The 20,007-nt window shown below is 41.9% G+C and overlaps 1 protein-coding gene across 14 annotated transcripts in view; it reads right to left on the reverse strand.

Moving 5' to 3' along the window:
- Positions 1-20,007, reverse strand: part of EPB41 (erythrocyte membrane protein band 4.1) — a 151,399-nt gene that overhangs the window by 1,152 nt on the left and 130,240 nt on the right. For 13 of the 14 annotated variants that reach the window (XM_081308394.1, XM_081308399.1, XM_081308391.1 and 10 more), the window contains 4 exons: positions 13,548-13,676; positions 5,072-5,173; positions 3,791-3,871; positions 641-745 (listed from right to left, as the gene is read on the reverse strand). In XM_081308394.1, coding sequence (XP_081164520.1) covers positions 647-745; positions 3,791-3,871; positions 5,072-5,173; positions 13,548-13,676 — 411 coding nt within the window. In that variant the 3' untranslated portion in view covers positions 641-646. Of the gene's footprint in view, positions 1-640; positions 746-3,790; positions 3,872-5,071; positions 5,174-13,547; positions 13,677-14,904; positions 15,355-20,007 lie in introns of all 14 variants that reach the window. The other variant, XM_081308393.1, reaches the window with a different exon arrangement.

A 20,007-nucleotide genomic window follows, 5' to 3' on the forward strand; every position in this document is an offset into this window, starting at 1 on the left:
TGAAGTGGAGAAGCAGGGGAGCAGGAGGAGTCAGGAGGTGAGACGTTATATCCAAATTTGGTGTCCCTCTTCCTACCCAAAACTGCTGGTACTGTTCAGGACGGGACACAACAGCAGCTTGCTTTGGCACTGTGAATTTTTTTTTTATGATTCTGAATCTTTATTTAGTTTTTAGTTTTCAGCAGATACAACATCTTTGTTGGTATGTGGTGCTGAGGATTGAACCTGGGACGCACGCATGCCAGGCGAGTGCGCTACCGCTTGAGTCACATCCCCAGCCCATGAATTTTTTTTTTATTTTTACTTTTTTTAGTTGGAGACAGACACAATATATTTATGTGTGAATGTATGTATGTATGTATGTATGTATGTATGTATGTAGTTATATGTGGTGCTGAGGCTCAACCCCAGTGCTTCACACATGGCAGGCAAGCACTCCACCACTGAGCTACAACCTCAGCCCCAGCAGCCTGCTTTGGTTAAAGTAAAATAATTCACTATCTCCTCTGCCTTTCCTTTATCAAGTCCCAGTGTGGACACCCTCTGGAGTGATGGGTTCCCAGAGTGGGTTCCAGAGTTCCTGCCAGAGCTCTCAGGCTGGGACAGTGGCATCTTCAACCCCAACAGGAAGACCTATTACCTGAGCTCAGTCCTCAGCGATCTCAGTCTCCTGATGGACAACCACCTTGGTCACAGACATGTCTGGGTGCTGTTCTTTTGCCTCCTTGATGGCTTGTACAAGGACCTATAAAAGAAACAATGCCCATCAGGGAAAAACAGGCTGGCTTGTGAAGGCCAGCAAGGGCCAGAGCTGATCCAGCTCAGGCTGCATCATGACGGCATAAGCTAAGCTGATGACCACCTTCCCACCCTCTCCTGCCCAGGGAGGCTCCTGGACCAACAGGACAAGAAAGGGAAGGCAAGAGTTGTCTTCAGAGCATCAGAGAGTGACCTCAGGGGTGACCACACCTACCCGGGTGGGTCTCAGAGGAGCAAGCAGGGAATCTACAGGACAAAATCTGTTCAACACAGCTTTCTCCTTTGCAGGATTTAACAATGTGCTTCCTTCTTCCCTCTAGGAAATGTCCTATCCCAAAATCCCTGACCTTCTCCCACCCAAGAGGGTAACCAGGAATTTCAGGACAGGAAAGGAAAGAAGTGTGTGATAAAAAAAGGAAGAAATGTCAGGACTGAAGTAGAAGACAGGAAGGACCAGCGGATGGCCCATGATGCACCGAACACTGGCCTGAGCCCATTACTTATTATTTAATCTTTTTGTTTGTACTGGGAACTGAACCCAGGGGTGCTTTACCTCTGAGTCACATTCCCAGCCCTTTTTATGTCTGATCTTGACACAGGGTCTCACTAAGTTGCTTAGGGCCTCACTAAGTTGCTGAGGCTGGCTTTGAACTCACAATCCTCCTGCTTTAGCCTCCAAACCAGCTGGGATTATAGTCGTGCACCACCATGCCAAGCTTTCCCAGCCCTTTTTATTTTGAGACAGGTTTTGCTAAGTTGTTTAGGGTATCACCAAGTTGCTGAGACTGGCCTCAAACTTTTGGTCCTCTTGCCTCAGACTCCTGAGTCACTAAGATTACAGGTGTGTGCTATCATGCCCTGCTATTGTTTACTTGATCTTCTCAAAGTGAGAAAAGTAGGATAGTATCATTATTTGTGTTTTATAGAATGGGAATCTGAAGGTTAAATAAAGTGCTTATTGTTTCACAGGTAATAAGTAATGCAACAGGAAGTTTAAGTTTACCACCTTGTCTTTTAGTTTCTGAGGGGACCCTGTTTAAGCACCTGGAAGAGTTTGCATTACCATAGAAAAGCTAAAAAGAGAGAAAGTCAAAGGAGGGCAGTGGAATCCCTTCTGGCTGCCAGCTCTGAGCAGATCCCATATCAGAAAGGACTCTGGGGGCTGGGGCTGTAGCTCAGTGACAGAGTGCTTGCCTCACGTGTGAGGCACTGGATTCGATTCTCGGTACCACATAAAAATAAAATAAAGGCATGCTGTTCATCTACAACAACAGCAACAAAAAAGGGACTCTGGCTAGAACTGACCAGCCGACTGCTCATGCTCACCCTAGGACCATCTCAGGACAGAAAAAGAGCAAAATTCTCTCTTGGTCTCTTGGCGCCATGAAAGCCATTCTTAGACCTGCCACCTCCACGGGCCCCTGCTCACCATTCCTGCTTTTCTAACCCATCTGCTCATACTTCAGACCCAGCGAAGCCCTCTCCTTGTGACTCTGCCTCCCCCTCTCCCTGAAAGGCTGTGCCACGCTGCTTTCCCTGCCTAAAGCCCTCCCTCCCCAGTCAGAGACCACGTCGTACTCCTTCCACACGGTCCTCAGTTCCTAGAAGCAACGCTGCTCTGACGTTGGTTCATCGGAGAGTCTCTGAGCTCTCAGGTGTGCTTGCTCCCCTTTTTTACAATGACCCTAAAGAAACACGTGATGATCCTTATTCCAGGGATGGTCAAACTACAGCTCACAGAAGTAGTTACTGTAAGTTGCTCCAGGGCACTGGTAAGTTGAGAGCCAGGATGCAGCACGGTTTGTCTTCCTGCACACCATGATCGCCTTCTTTCTCATGCTTACTGTCCGGCACAGACCCAGCATAGCGAGGCTCGAATCACCCAGCTGCAGGCTGGGGAAGGCAGGGCCCACCGAGTTGGGCACACGGCCTGCAAGGTCTCCCGAAGGGCTTTTTTTAAATTGGTGCATTATAATGATACATAGTAGTGGGGGTCTTCATGCCATCTACATACAAGTGCAAATTCCACTGGGATTTGCAGTCTTGTTTCTGGGACCTTGAGCCCAGTTTCCCTGCTGTAAGTCTCAACCCTGCTACCGAGGGAACTGCCAGCACTGCAGCTCAGTTCTTTTTTTCTTCTTCTTCTTCAGGCAGTCAGCATATCAGCATAAAGGCCACAGAATTACTGCTCTAGCAATCCTGTCAATGATTCCAGAAGCATTTGTATGCAGTCTCTTCCACCCCCTCTCCTCTGCAGCTTTACTGTTCTAACCTCATCCAGAAGAGAATTAGGAACATTAATTCTGACCTTATTATTTGCTAATTGCTTGCAGCACACAATTAGCACCTAATTAACATAAAAACATAGAATTTTAGCACCAGGAAGGGGCCCAGAATTTATTTAGATCAACCTCTTCTCTTTTAGAAGAGGTAAAACAGGGGTGCAGTGAATTTCCCAGTGTTACACAGCAAGTTAGTGTTAGATCTAGGACAGAAACCAAGTCCCAGCCTTCTGGTGTCTTGCCCACCACGCTGCACTTGCCCAGTTGTCTCCTCAGCTATTACAGTGCCCTGGGGCAGGGACCGAGCCTTTCTATTGTTGCAATATAATCTAGCACAGATTTAGGACATTATTCCTCCTTCATAACATGGAGCCCACCATGGGTCTCAGGCTGCACATCCAGCATCTCACTAGATCTTCAGGCAACCTTGAGAGAGGGCACCATCATCCCTGGCTGACAGGTGAGGAATCGGAGGCCTGGGGAGTTGAGTGCTGAAATACAATGAGAGCCAGCATCTGAGCCCAATTCTTAGGTCCACGCATAGCCCAAGCTCCTCTGCTGCACCTCCTAGCTCCCCTTCTGCTGCCCACCCACAGGCCTGTACCTTCTCAGTCCTGTTCTTCTTCTCAAAAGCTATGGCTGTGAAGCTTTTTGGAAATGAAGTTGGCAGAGATACCCTTTGTACACAGCACTCTCGTGTCCATTGATCTTCCTGCCCTCCCAAGTTCAGAATTTCCCTGCATTCCTACCTGGTCATGGTCAATATCGGCATCTCCTGTGATCACAATTCTCTTCTCAATCCGGGTCTCTGATATTCCACCTTTTACAGTCTGTAACCAAAGGAAAATGGTCATAGGAGATCAGCAATGTAACAAGAAATAAAAAACAAAATAGCAACGATTATTCTGAAAGCTGTGCTCCAAATTTTAACCTGCAGCTGGCCCTGCATAGGACAGCCTCTTACCCACATGTCCAAAATCTTGGCAGAACCTATTAAGATGAGCACATCTCCACCCTGGAGCTCACTGAGATTTTTAATAAGCTGAACAGAAAACCATGGTTCTCCATTTACTGTCTCCTTTTTTCTTCCTCCCAAACACCAGAGAAATTCAGCAAGTAAACAAAACAAGTGTCTCTCTTTGTTCTTCTATATATTTCCATTTGATTACTTTTAGGAGGAAAAAAAATCAGAATACACTATGAATAAAAATGTCACACAGTTTGAAATTGGGATCTTTTATTTTAAAATTACTTTCATGTTATTGATGTCAAAAGATATTTCAGATAATCTGAAGGCTGGTAGGTTTCCATGACGGATGAGGAAAACTGAAATCAGTCATCCGTATTAATGACAGAGCTTGGTCAAGAACCTGAATCTATTACCCATGAGAAAATGCATTTTCCTTTAGTACTATAGCAACCTCTGATTTTCTGAGGGTAGTTCCAATTTTAGATGTTTGTCTCTATTGTTTCCTATAGACCATATCCTAGTAAGTTTAATATTTCAGCTCTCAAACTATAGCTCCCCTGACCCTAACCCTGGACATGACATAAAAATTCTTTGTTAGACCCAGAGTTCTGATTTTTGGCTTAGAAATAAAATATGATCACACTATTAAATCAACAATTCCTGCCTTTAAACTGGCTTTTTTTTTTGTGTGTGTGTGTGTGTGTGTGTGCGCGTGTGTGCTGAGGACGGAACCCAGGGCCTTGAGTATGGTAGGTAAACACTCTGCCACAGAGCTATACCCTCAGCCCAAGCTGATTTTTAAATTTACCTGCACCTGCACAGCTGGAAAGACAGACAGATTTGAAAAGAGTGACGACATGTGACTTTGTGAGAGTACCAAGTGGGCTGGGATACGCTCAGGGCCTTCCTTGATTTACTGCCAGGGAAAGCAACAGGGTCTTTCTATCTGGGACACTTGGAATAATTTGGTTCCATAGGAATAGGGTCCTCCTTCCCCAGGGCCAACAGCAAGCTCGACAGGCCACTGGATTCCCTAGGGAAGCTCTAGCTGGCCTGTTACCTTGGTAATCTGAGTTGTGGTGGTGCTGCTTGTGGTCTCAGATGTGATGGTCTGGGCTGTCAGCAAGACTCCCGGGTCCAAGTCCCCATTGCTGTCCTCAGTCTGCAGAAGAAAGTACAACTCATCATCATGCCTCTCAGGAAGCTTGGCAAATATTGCAGGCTGCAACTGTGCTCTTCAATGGTATGTTCTAATGCAATAATCAAATTCCCTTATAGTGACCTTTTGTGGTGTGTATGTGTTTCACTGGGGATTGAACCCAGGGCCTCCAGACAAAGCAAGTGTCCTACCACTAAGCTACATCCTAGTTCTACACAGAACTCTTAATTAACAAATAGAATAAATCCCAGGGAAGAAGGAGCCTCTAACAATGTCAAATGTATATGGTTTTCTTAGCACGTCAAGGATAGGAGTGGATCAGAAAGAGGAGGCAGGAGTGCAGTCACAGGTTCAACAAGAGTGACATACTGCACACAGGTCCCAGGTACATTTTATAGTTCACAAATGACTTCCACAATTTTTTTTTTTTTTTGCTGGGAATTGAACCCAGGACCTCACATATGCAGGCAAGCCCTCTAACTGGGCTACACTCCCAGCCCTATAAGTAGTTTTTTTTAAAAAAGTATATTTGTTTAAAGGCTGTCAGCTTTATTTTTCTTTTGAGATGTGGTGTTGCTATGTTGCCCTGGCTAGTTCTGAATTTTGATCTTGGATGATTCTCCTGCCTCAGCCTTCAGAATAGCTGGGACCACAGGTGTGTGCCACTACTTGGCATTATATTTAAGAACAGGACCACATTTAATTTACCCAAAAGCCCTGAGATATTGAGGGGGGCAGATGGAGGAGAGGACAATAAGAAAGGAACAGAGTCCTTGGTTGGGTTCCTCTACAGGTGGGCATCTGGATAAAAATTAAAGAGACAGACACTGTGACCCCTAAGTCATACCAGGTACAGAATTAGTTCAATAACATTTTCTTTAGCCCAGATTCAGATTCAACTAACATTTACTGCATTTCTACTATGTGTCAAGCACATGATGCAACTGTTGTCTCAATGATGCTTCTCAACATCATGAGAAGATACTATTATTATATTCACTATGCAGTTAAGAAAAGTATGACCCAGAGAGGTCAAATAGTTTGTCCAAGGTTCTACAGTAGAACCTAGTAGGTGTTTGAACTAGGATGCAGACCAGGCAAGAGACTTCTTGTGTAAAGACTGGAGTTTGAGTCCCAGCTCAGACAGTAACTAGCTGTGGGACGGGGAAAGTCGTTTGCCTTTCCTGAGCCTTAGTTTTCTCATTTATAGTTTTCACACATTATGCTGTAATATGTGCTCTGCAGATACCATATCACTGTTGTGAAAATCAAAAGAAATTATAGAAATAGAAGTTCTTTATAAGCTAGTGTAAGAATATAAATTTTCATGCAAGGACTGCTGAAGCTTTGTGCAGAGCTTCTCCTCTATAAATCTGTCACTGTCCCCACCTCCCACCCACTCTTCTACTCTCTCTCTGAAGAAGGTGGAAATGGAGGCGACACTGTTACAGCTGACTATTTTCATTCTTCCCACACGGGGCCTCTTCCTTTCTTGATCCTCTAACCAATGTTTCTCAAAATGATACTGTGGCTTTGAGGCTGGGGTTATGGCTCAGTACTACAGCACTTGCCTAGCATGTGTGAGGCACTGGATTGATCCCCAGCACTACATAAACAAATTAAATAAACAAAATAAAGGTATTGTGTCCATCTACAACTAAGAAAAAAAAATGATACTGTGACTTTGACAACAGCTTATAGACACCCACTTACCCTATAATCCAGGAATTCTACTCTTAGGTGTTCACCCAAGATGTGTCCACACAAAGACTTGTACATGAATATTCACAGCAGTTTGATTCATATTTACCCCAAGCTGGGACTAACCCACTTGTTCATTACCAAATGAAAGGATAAAAAAATTGAGATATATTAATACAATGGAGTACTATTCAGCCATAGATAAGCATGAACTATGGATTCACATAATACAGATGAATCTAAGAAACACAACACTCAAAGAAGCCAGACATAAAGTATGTAAATTTTACCACAAATGCACTCTTGTGGGCATAAATAAAAAACCTACCCCAGCTCCCTATCTCATTTCACCACCTGTTCCCAAGTGTGGAGATTGTGAACAAATAAAAAAAATGATACTTGTGCTTACTTGTCAAGCAAGACAATAAAAAAAAAGCAGCAGAAATGGTTACAGTAAATGACAACAGCAGCAAATAGATACCTGGTGCTTATTATGTGCCAGATACTTTGGAAGCATGTTACATATATTAATTTATTCTTCTTAACAGTGCTGTGAGCTAGAACTATTAGTGACATTTTACAAACGAGGAAACTGAGGCACAGAGCAATTTAGTAACCTGATTACACACTAGGTAGGAAGTGATGAAGCAGGTTCAAACCTAGGAAATCTGACTCTATGGGCAACACTCTTTCCCACTGCACATCACTGTCTAACATGAATCCTAAAAAGCAATTTGTATCTTGGCTGACTGTTATGCATGGCTAAAACAAAATAGGATCAATGTATAAAATGTAATATGCTAAGAACTACCATTTTTGAATAGTTACTATATATGTCTCAGGCAAACATGATATTTATTTCAATAACTCTATAAAAAGTAATTTCCAGAAGAGAAAACTAAGATTCAAAAAGGTTAAATGATTTGCCCAAGGTCAAAAAACTAGTAAGTGGGCTGGGGATGTGGCTCAAGCGGTAGCGCACTCACCTGGCCTGCGCGGGGTGCTGTGTTTGATCCTCAGCACCACATAAAATAAAGATGTTGTGTTCACCAAAAAAACTAAAAAATAAATATTAAAAAAAAACCCTAGTAAGTGTTGAAATTAAGTATCCCTAACTCCAAAGCTGGTGTAATTTGTCCAGGCATCTTGCTCACTTTATATTTCTCTTACATTATTTTTTAAAACCATTTAAAAATACGTTTAACTGCATTTTTCTTTTGGGGGGGGTGGGTACTAGGGATTGAACTCAGGGGCACTCGACCACTGAGCCACATCCCCGGCCCTGTTTTGTATTTTATTTAGAGACAGGGTCTCATTGAGTTGCCTAGGGCCTCGCCTTTGCTGAGGCTGGCTTTGAACTCATGATCCTTCTGCCTCAGCCTCTGGAGCTGCTGGGATTACAGGCGTGTGGCACTTGCGTCTGGCTAATAGCATTTTTTATGGTTAAAAAAAAAAGTTCAAATGTCCAACATTAATTATGTTTAACATTTGGCATACATATGAATAAAGATAAAAGGTGCTGAGTAAACACTACAGTTAAATAAAGACATCATACATACAATTAACTATAACTTATTTCATGAATAAATAAGAAAAAGTCCCTGGCTGAAAGGATTTTTGTTTCCAATATTGTTTAATTTGGATGCCCCCAGCAAATCTCCACTATTAGACCAAAATGATAATTATCCCCACCAGGCAATCACAACCAACCACACCACTGGCCCCACAGGTTTGGAGGGAAATGTTTGGTGTGTGGTTCTACAACCCCCCCCCCATTTTTTAAATTGATGCATTATAACTGTACACAGGATGGGATTTGTTGTTGCATATTTGCACATGCACACAATATAACAATATAATTTAGACACTGTCACTCCCAGACACTTCCCTCTTTCTTCCCTCCCGCTACCCCTTGGTCCCTTTCCTCTACTGATCTCCCTTTGATTTTCATGAGACCTGTTCCCTCCTTTCTCTTCCTTTTTCCTCTCTAGCTTCTGTAGCATATGAGAGAAAACATACATCCCTTAACCTTCTTTTTTTTTTTTCTAAGAGAGAGTGAAAGAGGAGAGAGAGAGAGAGAGAATTTTTTAATATTTATTTTTTAGTTCTCGACAGACACAACATCTTTGTTGGTATGTGGTGCTGAGGATCGAACCCGGGCTGCACGCATGCCAGGCGAGTGCGCTACCGCTTGAGCCACATCCCCAGCCCATTCCTTAACCTTCTAAGTTTGACTTATTTCACTTAGTACATGGTCTCTAGTTCCATCCATTTTCCTGCAAATGACAAAATTTCGTTTTTCTTTATGACTGAATAAAACTCTATTGGGTATACAGACCACATTTTCTTTATCTATTCATCTGTTTGCAGATACCTAGGCTGGTTCCATAGTGAATTGAGCTGCTATAAACGTGGGTATGTATGTATCAGGGTAGTATGATGACTTCAATTCTTCAGGATAAATACTGAGGAGTGGTATAGCTGGGTCATATGGTGGCCATGCCTAGTTTTTTGAGGAACCTCCAAATTCTCATAGTGGTTGTACTAATTTACAATCCCAACAATAGTGTCAAGGTGTTCCTTTTCTCCACATCCTCTCCAGCAGTTGTTACTTGAACTCTTGATGCCTGCCATTCTGATGGGTGTGAGATAAAATCGCAGTGTAGTTTTGATTTTCATTTCCCTAACTGCTAATAATATTGAACATACTTAATTTGTTGGCCTTTTGTATTTCTTTCTTTCTTTTTTTTTTTCCCGAGAAGTATCTGTTTAACTCATTTGTCCATTATTAATTGGGTTACTTGATTTTTTGGCATTAAATTTTTGAGTTCTTTATATATTCTAGATATCAATCCTCTGTCAGAAGAATAGCTAGCAAAGATTTTTCTCCCATTCTATAGGTTCTCTTTTCACATTGTTTCCTCTGCTGTGCAAAAACTTTTTAATTTGATGCCAACCCACTTATTAACTCTTGGCTTTATTTCCCAAGCTTTATGGGTTCTATTGAAAAAGTTATTGCCTGTGCTTACACACTGGAGTGTTAGTTTCTGGTCTAATTCCTAGATCTTTTTTTCCCTTTTCTTTTCTTTTTGGTACCGGGGATTGAACTCAGGGGCACTCGACCACTGAGCCACATCTCCAGCCCTATTTTGTATTTTATTTAGAGACAGGGTCTCACTGAGCTGCTTGGTGCCTTGATTAGTAGATGGTCTCTAGTCCCATGGGGCTGGCTTTGAACTTGCGATCCTCCTGCCTCTGCCTAGTGCCACTGGGATTAAGGCATGCACCACAGCACACAGCCTAATTCTTAGGTCTTTGATTCATTTTCACTCGATTTTTATGCAAGTTGAAATATAAGGGTCTAGTTTCATTCTCTCTATATGGATAACCAGTTTTCCCAGTACCATTTGTTAAAAAGTCTCTCTTTTCTCCTATGAATGTTTTAGGCATGTGATTCTATAATCTGGTTCCAGCTTGAGGAGCAACCCCTTGCCTTTGGTCACCTGACTTTTAAACTGCACCAGCATTTCCAGCTGGCTTGAACTTAAAATGCTACCACCCAGAGACATTGCTCTCATTAGATTCTAAATCTTTTAAATTATTTTTCAATTAAAATTTTTTTTGAGGTACTGAGGATTGTACCCAGGGATGCTTTACTGTTGAACTACATTCCCGCCTTTTTAAAAATTTTGAGAGAGAGACAGTCTCACAAAGTTGCTTAGGGCCTCCCTAGGTTGCTAAGGCTGGCCTTGAATTTGTGATCCTCCTGCCTCAGTCTGCCAAATTCTTGGAATTACAGGCTTGCCCCACTGTGCCCAGCTGACTTTTCAATTTCAAAGAGACAGAGAGAGGGAAGGAAAGAAGAAACTGATCAGAATTAAGACCACCCTAGGAATGTTCTTAATCTCTTTTTTCCAGCTTTTGGCTGATATATGCAACTACAGAACAAATATAACCTTCCCCCACAGTATGAGACTAAACCAGCAGCTTCTGGTCTAGTGTTCAGAAAAGATGCACTGCCTAAAAGGTCGGGCTTGTGATGTGACTCCAGTGGCCTCTACAAATGAGGCCTTGCAAACAACCAGTAGATGGTCACAGTATCAGCACTGTCCTTGGGTCCTTCCAAATTTCATAGGCAGGACCCCTGTGAGGGGAGCAGCCTGTACTTCTGTTCGAGGACGGCTGTGTGCTTTCCAGGGCACAGCCTGGATGAACGATCCTAAGCTTTCTAGGCATAGGTAAGTCAACCACGTTAGAGCTGAGGGGATACTGGTAAGAGCAAGAGGTCCCCCAAACATCTGGGCCAAGTCCTGCATGAAGGCACAGCTAGGAATCCAGACCCTTACAAGCTGTAGACCTTGGTCATGCTGCCCAAGCATACAGCAAGCAGTTTGGCCTTGCTGCAGCCCTTGAGGCGGTATACACATCCAGTGCTGTTGAGCTGCTTCCTGAGCCATACACTGTGTCCATGCGGCCACTACAGTTCCAGCATGCAGCTCTGGGCTTGGGGGTTATATGGCCCCACTCCCTGGGAGCTTCAGCAAGCTGACTCCCTGGAGCAGGGTTCAGCAGATGGGCAGCCATGGGGCCCTCACCCAACCCCATCTCTCTCAGGTTATTTTGAAGTGACTGCTTTTTTACCGCATAGACTTCTGTGGGCAGTGTGTGGCCCTAATTTTTAGAAAAATTTCTTTTGAACCATTACTTTTTCTGTGGGGGAGGGTGTGTATAGGCTACAAACTTCAAAAACTTCAAAATGTTGTAAAGTGAAAAGGCAGTCTCCCTCCTACTTCTGACCAGAAGTCCCACAGTTCCATTTTCATTCATCAGAGGCCAGTTATTTTATTTTAGTTTTTTGTAGTATCCATTCAGAAAGAGTATACTGCTATCCAAGCCCACACACATAGCTTTTCCATACACAGCTATATATACTTCCCTTTTCCCTTCCACAAACAGTAGCATGTTATTCACACCATACCACAGCATTCACAGATTTATCACGTAGCTCGTTCCCATGCAGAAGCCACATAGAATTACCTTAATTAGATGTTCCATAATGTACTTAACCAGCTCTCTACTGATAGACATTTAGGTTGTTTCCATGGTAGTGAGAGTTTAAAGGGATTCCTTCCCTTATGTAAGTAATTCATTTTCTACATCCTCTGGCATAATAGCATACACAATCTTAAATTAATTTTTGATTCCTTCCTTTTCTCAGTCCTCTTCATTGCCAAGTCCTACTCATTCATTTTTCTTTCTCTCACTCTTATTTTTTTTTTGAGGGGGAGGTATTGGGATTGAGCCCAGAGTCTCCTGCATGCTAGGCAAGTTCTCTACCATTGAGTTATACACAGAGCCCTTTTTAAAAAATTTTGTTTAAATAGGGTCTCACTAAATTGCCCGGCCATACCATGCGTGAGGCCCTAGGTTGGATCCCCAATTTGTACACATATATGAATGAATGAATGAATGAATACAAGAAGGAAGAAGAAAGAAAACTGTCCAGGCTGGCTTCTCAAACTTGTGATCCTCCTGCCTCAGCCTCCCCCAAGCAGCTGAGATTACCGTCATGCACGCTATGCCAGGCTCTCTACCTTGGTTGATTTATCTCTCCTCTCCTCTCCTAAGGTTATACTTCAGCTCTTTATAAGCATCTTCCCAGATCCACCCTAGTTATAATTTTGTCTCTAGCCCCCCAACTTTAATATATGTAGCACACAGCTTTAGGAACCCTCTTATAAGATCATTGCTTTAATTATGCTTCTTTATTACCCCCATCAGAGAACTTTAAGCAACTTCTCATTTATCAAACTAAAATCCTACACTCTGGACTTTATTTCACCTAATCTTCCTCCAAATCTTACAGTGGGTAGATACATTATCCCCCATTTTGGGAAGTTTGGGAAGACTGGCTTTTTTTTTTTTAGGTACTGGGGATTGAACTGGGGGCCTTGCACATGCTAGACAAGCACCATCCTACATCCCCAGCCCCTCTTTTTTGTTATTATATTTTTTAAACCTTTATTTTACTTATTTTTATGTGATGCTGAGGATCAAACCCAGTGCCTCACACATACTGGACAAGTGTTCTACCACTGAGCTACTACTGCAGCTCCTCCCCAGCTCTTTTTAAAAATTTTATGCTGAGGGCTGGGGTTGTGGCTCAGCAGCAGAGCGCTCACTTAGCACATGTGACGCCCTGGGTTCGATCCTCAGCACCACATAAAAATAAATAAAATAAAGGTATTGTGTTCAACTACAACTAAAAATTAAATAATAATAATAATAATAATAATAATAATAAATGGAGGGGCTGAGACCTGAACTTGGTTTATCTGACCCATATTCTTAACCATCACTCTAGATTGACTTTCCCAAGTGAATTAGGTGGAAATAAGCAGTCAGACCCAAGATAATTTTTTTTGTTAGTTGGTTGGTTGGTGCTAAGGATTGAACCTAGGGCCTCACTCATCCTAAGCACATGATCTACCACTGAGCCACACCTCTAGCCACAACAATCTTGCTTTTAATAAGGTATTCTCAGATCAGTAATCCCTTCTAAAAAGAACTTCCCAGGAAAAAAGCTGTTATTATTTGCAGCAAATGATTAGAAATCCTGTGAACATTTATTGTATCTACTCCAGTCTTTGTTCTGAAGCATCATGAGGTGTCCTACCTGGGCAGCCTCATAAGTGATGGTCTTGGTCTCGGTGTGGACAATGGGGACGTCTTTGGTCGGGATTTCACTTTTCACAGCATTTGCAGTATCTGAAATGGTGACAGTCTGAGTCTTCACCAGTGGGGGCTGTGAAGTAGTAAAGTAACAGAGTTATCAGAGTCTTGCTGAAGGCTTGAAGAACTAAACCTTCTGACATTGATCTGATCAAAGCTTTAGCTAGAATCAAGCAAAGGGTGAGCTGAATCTCCAAAGGTGTTTCCTCTGCCCAAGTCTTGGACTCTATTCCAAAGTCCTCCTGACAGGGTGTCACATCATGAGGGATATTAAAAAGCAGCATTACTGTAATCACTTTCATAAGCTTAATGGAAAACTTTAAGATCAGACAGTTATGACTTGTCTTATAAAACACTTCAGATTGACCTTCAGAATTTGAATATAAAACTATTTGCCAAATAGCCATCACTTTCATTTGTCCTTGTGGCTGTACCATTATAATTAAGAAAATCGGCCACATTTCCTCCACTAAATACAAAACGGTACAAGAAACAGCAGAGGCACTGGAATGCATTACCCTGGGATTCATTAACTTCTCTCAAATCAATGTCAGACATTCACACTGGGCTCACTGAAAAAAAGCAGAATTTGGAAAACTGGAAAGAAAAAAAATCAGTTCTACCACCACCTGGTGATTAATCTCAGAATTTCAGAAGAATGAACATTAGTGGAATATCAAAGGCCTTCTTGTCCATCTGCTCACCTTCCCCAATCACCTTAAAACTACCACTGGACTGTGATTGGGTTAAGTGACCATCCACCTTGGCACAGGGAATTAGTGTCTACAATCATGGAATCCCCTAGGAGTAGGGTCAGTGGGTGTGGTGGACTACGCAGTGGGGCTATAGTATATCGATTATTATTTGGGGCCTGAAATCTCACCAAAAGATCAGCTGCCCCTCTAAGGAGTCCTGGAAATTTTTGAACATGGTCTCAGAACACTGAAGGTTCCTCACCACGGAAGTCTCCAAAATTCACCTCTTTCCTTCACCTATACTTACTTGAACAACTAATAGATGAACATACTTACACCAGCTTCATAAAGTAAATAGCTGGAATTTATTCCCAAGAGTTTTGTTAAGTTATCAGGGGAGAAGGTACCTAGTCATAGAGTTGATTCCTCTGAATTACTTTCTTTATTATAATCAAAGGCTTTAATTTTACTTTGTGATTTTGAAGAAAAAAAGAAGAGAAGCTGCTACCCTCACCACCACCACCACCACCACCTCCTCCTCCATAGGACAGATTCTGGCCCTCTCCCAGAGAGTCATTACACCTGAGTCATCCAATCAGTCACTACCTGGAAACTTCGAATGAGGGTGGGGAACTGGGTACCCACACGTAAGTCAAGAAATGATCCGTTTTGTTTTCCAAGTGGCTCTCCTGGTGTGACATGTTCTTCACTACTGTCTGCCTTTTTTTCACCAAGTTGCAGCTGACAGGAAGCTGGTGTTACTGAGGGTGTTAAGACACTGGCCTGTCCCTCCACTCCTGGACATTCCCCACCTGGGCCTCTTAGCATCTCCTTAGTATCAGGAGAGCCAGCTGCCCCCTGTTCCTTCTGCTCTGTCTCCTTGATGCTTGTGGAGAGGGAGCCAAGGTTAAAGCTCTGTGGAGACGCCGATGGGGTGGTCATCTGGCTCTCACTAGGATCTACCAACTGCTTGGGGCCCTCCCATTCAGAGTCAGGGTTAGTAGATGACCCTTTTGTCACGACAGCCACCTCCTCAGTGCGAATGCCATTTATACTCTACAAATGAACGAACACATATAAAAACAAGAAGATTAGGAATAAGCAGTAGAACATAATGAACTTTGAGAATCAACAATGATTTTTTTTGGGCTGGGGATGTGGCTCAAGGGGTAGCGTGCTCGCCTAGCATGTGTGCGGCCCGGGTTCGATCCTCAGCACCACATACAAAGATGTTGTGTCCGCCGAAAACTAAAAAATAAATATTAAAAAAAATTCTCTCTCTCTCTCTCTCTCTCTCTCTCCCCCTCTCCCTAAAAAAAAAAAAAATGATTTTTAAGATGCCTCACCAATGTTAATATAAAGTAAGAATCTTGGCTCTGAGGTAGTCAAAAGCAAGAACTGCTGCCATTTGCTACATTTATCTGCAGCTTAAGCAACTCCAATTCATTTTCGTCATATTTCTGTAACATTGTTAATCTGAGAATTAATTCCCATGTGCCTCACATAGTACCTAGCACTTTGTAGTCTTATGATCTTGGCTGTATAACATATTCTCTTCAGGAGAATACTTACAGAAGTCACTTTGTCATTCCTAAATACCTAACTCATTACTATACACAGGACACAGTACAATTTATGAGTCAATCATAACATGTTCTTGAGAAGCTGATCAGGTTGAAAAATATCTCTGAGTTTCAGGTATCATCATGCTAACTCCAAACAGAGAAGCTAAAATCTAGATTTGATTGGCAGGAAGAGAGAGACACAGGTAGCAGACACTCTAATCATGGTCACAACATCAGACGTGCTATCCAAAATAGTGAAATGTTTCTCTGAAAACAATACAAATGACCAGCAGCTGAGATGTGTGTCTTCACAGATGAATGACAAAACACTTCAATTTATGAGAGAGATAAATTCTGGAAACACAGTTTCCTCCTGGGCTAAATGCTTCTCATCACAGAAAAAAATAGTTTTTAAAAAGTACGGGGAGAAGATGATAGCACTACAGAAGATGTACCTATTCCTATAGGTTTAAAGAAACATCAAATGCTCTAAGTGGAGGAGGAGGAGGAGGAATTCCCATCTGCAGGAATATGAACCTTTGGAAAAATGAACAATCTAAGTGAAGCCAAAGGCAGTGGCAAGAAATAGTCTACACGTGCTCACTTGAAATGTGCATATGTAAAGAAGCCACTTAAGGCCTTAATTTCTGGTAAGGTCACTTTACCATATTACATGCCACAGAGGAACCTAATAATAGAAAGGGACTCTTTTAAGAAAGTATTCCTGGAATCAATGACTAAGCTTGAACCAGTGTACATATTTTAGTGCTCAAACCATGTTACATGTGTTTATTATATTTTTAAAAAATTACTGCTACTCCTAACTCTGTGAGCCAGCCTACTTGTGGTGAATATAAACCAGTGCTCTATTAAGGCAAGAAAAGACGCCCTGCACGAGGAACTCCAGGCCAACTTCACTCCTCCACCCTCTTGAAACATGTGACACAAGAGCATCTCAACAGGCACGAGCTGAGTCCAGAGTAAGTGGTGCTTTCATAATCACTGAGGATGCACACGACTTGGAACATGAAGAGCAGAATTGAGAAACTGACAATAGGGCTGTTTCTGTCTGCAGATCAGAGACACAAAAAACATTCTTGCCAATAGTATATTACCAATAGAATATTAATTTCCTCATACTTAAAATGAGAATGAAACTTGGACTTGTAGAGGTCTGAAGATCAAATACAATAACATGAAAACATTTTTTTTTTGTAAATTCTAATGCATCAGACTGATTCATTTAATTTAACCAAATGATTAGTAGGGCACCTCTAATATAAGAGGACCTGGAGCACAAAATATTTAATTTGTTGTGACACACAGCATGCCGTACTACTTTTAGGGCACTTATCTCACCATTTCTTTTGAGGTTGTTCAAAAACAGATTAGCTAATAATAAACAAATAGGCTTTCTCGGATTGCTGTAGGCTAGCCCTAGCTCTGTGGAACAGGGTATCCAACCCCAATCACATGGAAAGGAACTTCAAGGCTTCTCCAAACCTGTCACAACTGGGAAGGCTGACTAATAATAAGAAAAATACCTAGGAAAATCAAATAAGAGCCAATTTGGTGCCAATCTGCTCAAATGATAAGCAACATCTGTCATCAAGAAGCTATTTGTGAGCGGGCATAGTGGTGTACACTTGTAAATCCACCAGCTAGGGATGCCGAAGCAGGAGGATTACGAGTTCAAAACCAGCCTCAGCAACTGTGAGGCACTAAGCAACTCAGTGAAACCCTGTCTCTAAATAAAATACAAAATAGTGCTGGGGATGTGGTTCCATGGTCAAGTGCCCCTGAGTTCAATACCCAGTGGGAGGAGGGGGGGGGGAGGAGGACGGGGGAGGGGGAGGGGCAGGGGCAGCAGCAGCTATTTGTGAATTAATTACATTGCTTAGGCCAGCACCACTTGACCCACAGTTGTCAAGTGCCACAAAGTTGTCCACAACTAGATCAATCTCTTTATTCCCCCAAAGCATATATATAAGAGATCAGGGTTAAGGTTGTAGCCATTATACTTTCAACTCAACAAATATTTACTGAGCACCACATATGTGCTAGATTAGAAATAAAAAGAAAACTGTTAACAGCTGGTTTGGATTACCATTTATAGCACTCTCACCTATGGTCAAATTCACCTCTTCAGTTGGCTCTGCTGACTGGATCTTTTGGACAATAGAGACCATGATTTACCAACCATCCTCAAAGGCATGCCCTATACTAAACTCACCCAATCACGGCCTGCACCTCTCACCCCAGCTTCCTTCATTATCTCTATTACATTGGTAAATGGTACTGTCATCTATCCAGTGCTCCGTGCCCGAGAGTCATCTTCAACGCCTTCCTTACTCAATCCACTGGAGATTATATAACCAAGTCATCTTTATTCTATTCTGATATTCCCCTTATCTGTCTGCCTGTCTCTATTACCACATTTGCTACCTCCATTCAAGCTTTTACAATGCCTCACCCAGATTATTACAGAAACTCTCAAGAGATTTCTTCTTTTTTTTTTTTTCACCTCAAACCTTCTTTGAATATATCCTCCATTCTGTTGCTAAAGTGTTTATTTCTAACATGAAGCACTGAAACCTCCATTTTTCCAGCTTAAAACTCTTCAGCAGATCTTCACTGCCTTTTGGTTGAAGTCCAAACACTTTAGTAAGATGGAAAATCCTTCAAAATCTGACCCCTACCTCTCCCTCTAGCTTCATACTGCTACACATCCACATATAGCTTTCACTCCATTAACTCAAAACTATTTGCAGTTTCTAGTACACAGCAAACTTTCTTCTGCCTCCATTATTTTGTGAATATTGTTCCTTCTGGTTGGAAGTCTATGTCTAGCTCAAGTATCAGTTCTTCTGGGAGTTTTCCTGAGTGTCCACAGTGTAGTTAGATACCATTCCTGTTCGGTTCTCATTATACCCTCATTACTGGTATCACCTGTCTTTTCCGTTGGACTTTGGGGAATAAGAACATCCTTATCCTTACTATGTCTAACTTGGCTTCATATCTTTCTTATATAGTTTTTGGCACAAAACAGACATTCAGTAAAAACTTGTTAAAGGTATATTAAATCCAGGTTCTGCTTTGTCTCATGCTATTTAATAACTGAAATATTTAGAAAGGCATGTTTAGAAAGAACATAAACAGGCCTGGGGATGTGGCTCAAGCGGAAGCGCGCTTGCCTGGCATGCGTGCAGCCCGGGTTCGATCCTCAGCACCACATACAAACAAAGATGTTGTGTCCGCCGAAAACTAAAAAATAAATGTTAAAATTCTCTCTCTCTCTCTAAAAAAAAAAAAAGAACATAAACAGTGGCTCACTTAACCAGACCCCATTGTCTAGTGTATTATCTTTTCTGTCAGTAAAATAAGAGAAAAACTAATATAACGCATGTTTACCGTGCACTAATCACTTTAACATGTTTTCTCATTTAAATTCTCTACAATCTCACTGTGAAGGAGTCATTTTCCCAATTTTATAAAAACAAAGAAATGCACAAGTTAAGCAACTTAGAGCTAGGAAGTGATGGCACTAGGGCTTGGATTCTGGTCTGCTTCTAGTTCTAAAGCCCATCTTCTAACCAAGGCAGCAGAAGACATTTCACGTAGGACCAAAGGAAATGTCCTATTATGTTCAAAAGAATACACATCAAATCTGACTCTAATTTCAAGAAGTATAATGATTGTCCAAAGTCCACTTAACAAAGTCTGTTCTTAGTGGCTGATATTATATTTTTAAATATAAGGAGAAAGCTGAAAAGACAGAAGATAACTCTGGCCAAAAGAAGATATAAAGTCCTCCTGACATAAGACATCCAGATTTGGTATATGATTATCAGTGAAGAATTTTAACTGACAGAGTTTTTGCTGCTGGCTATGACCATCAGCAAGGGCCACTGGTTGCATAAGACTCACAAATGCATAAACTAAATTAGCCTGGAAACTTTACAAGGATCTTGCCAGGAATACCAATTGATATATGGCTGTGTATGAAACATCCACAGTGACAGAAAGGCAAAACTGAGACAATGTGATTCAAAGGTATTAATCTAGGCATTGCTTATCCTAACTGATGGGGGGAATCTATAGGAAAAGAGATGCTTCAATAATAGACCTGCTACCTGCATGAGGT

Source organism: Spermophilus citellus, assembly GCF_964194105.1.
Source record: "Spermophilus citellus genome assembly, chromosome: 9".
In the NCBI taxonomy this organism is placed as follows: Eukaryota; Metazoa; Chordata; class Mammalia; order Rodentia; family Sciuridae; genus Spermophilus; species Spermophilus citellus.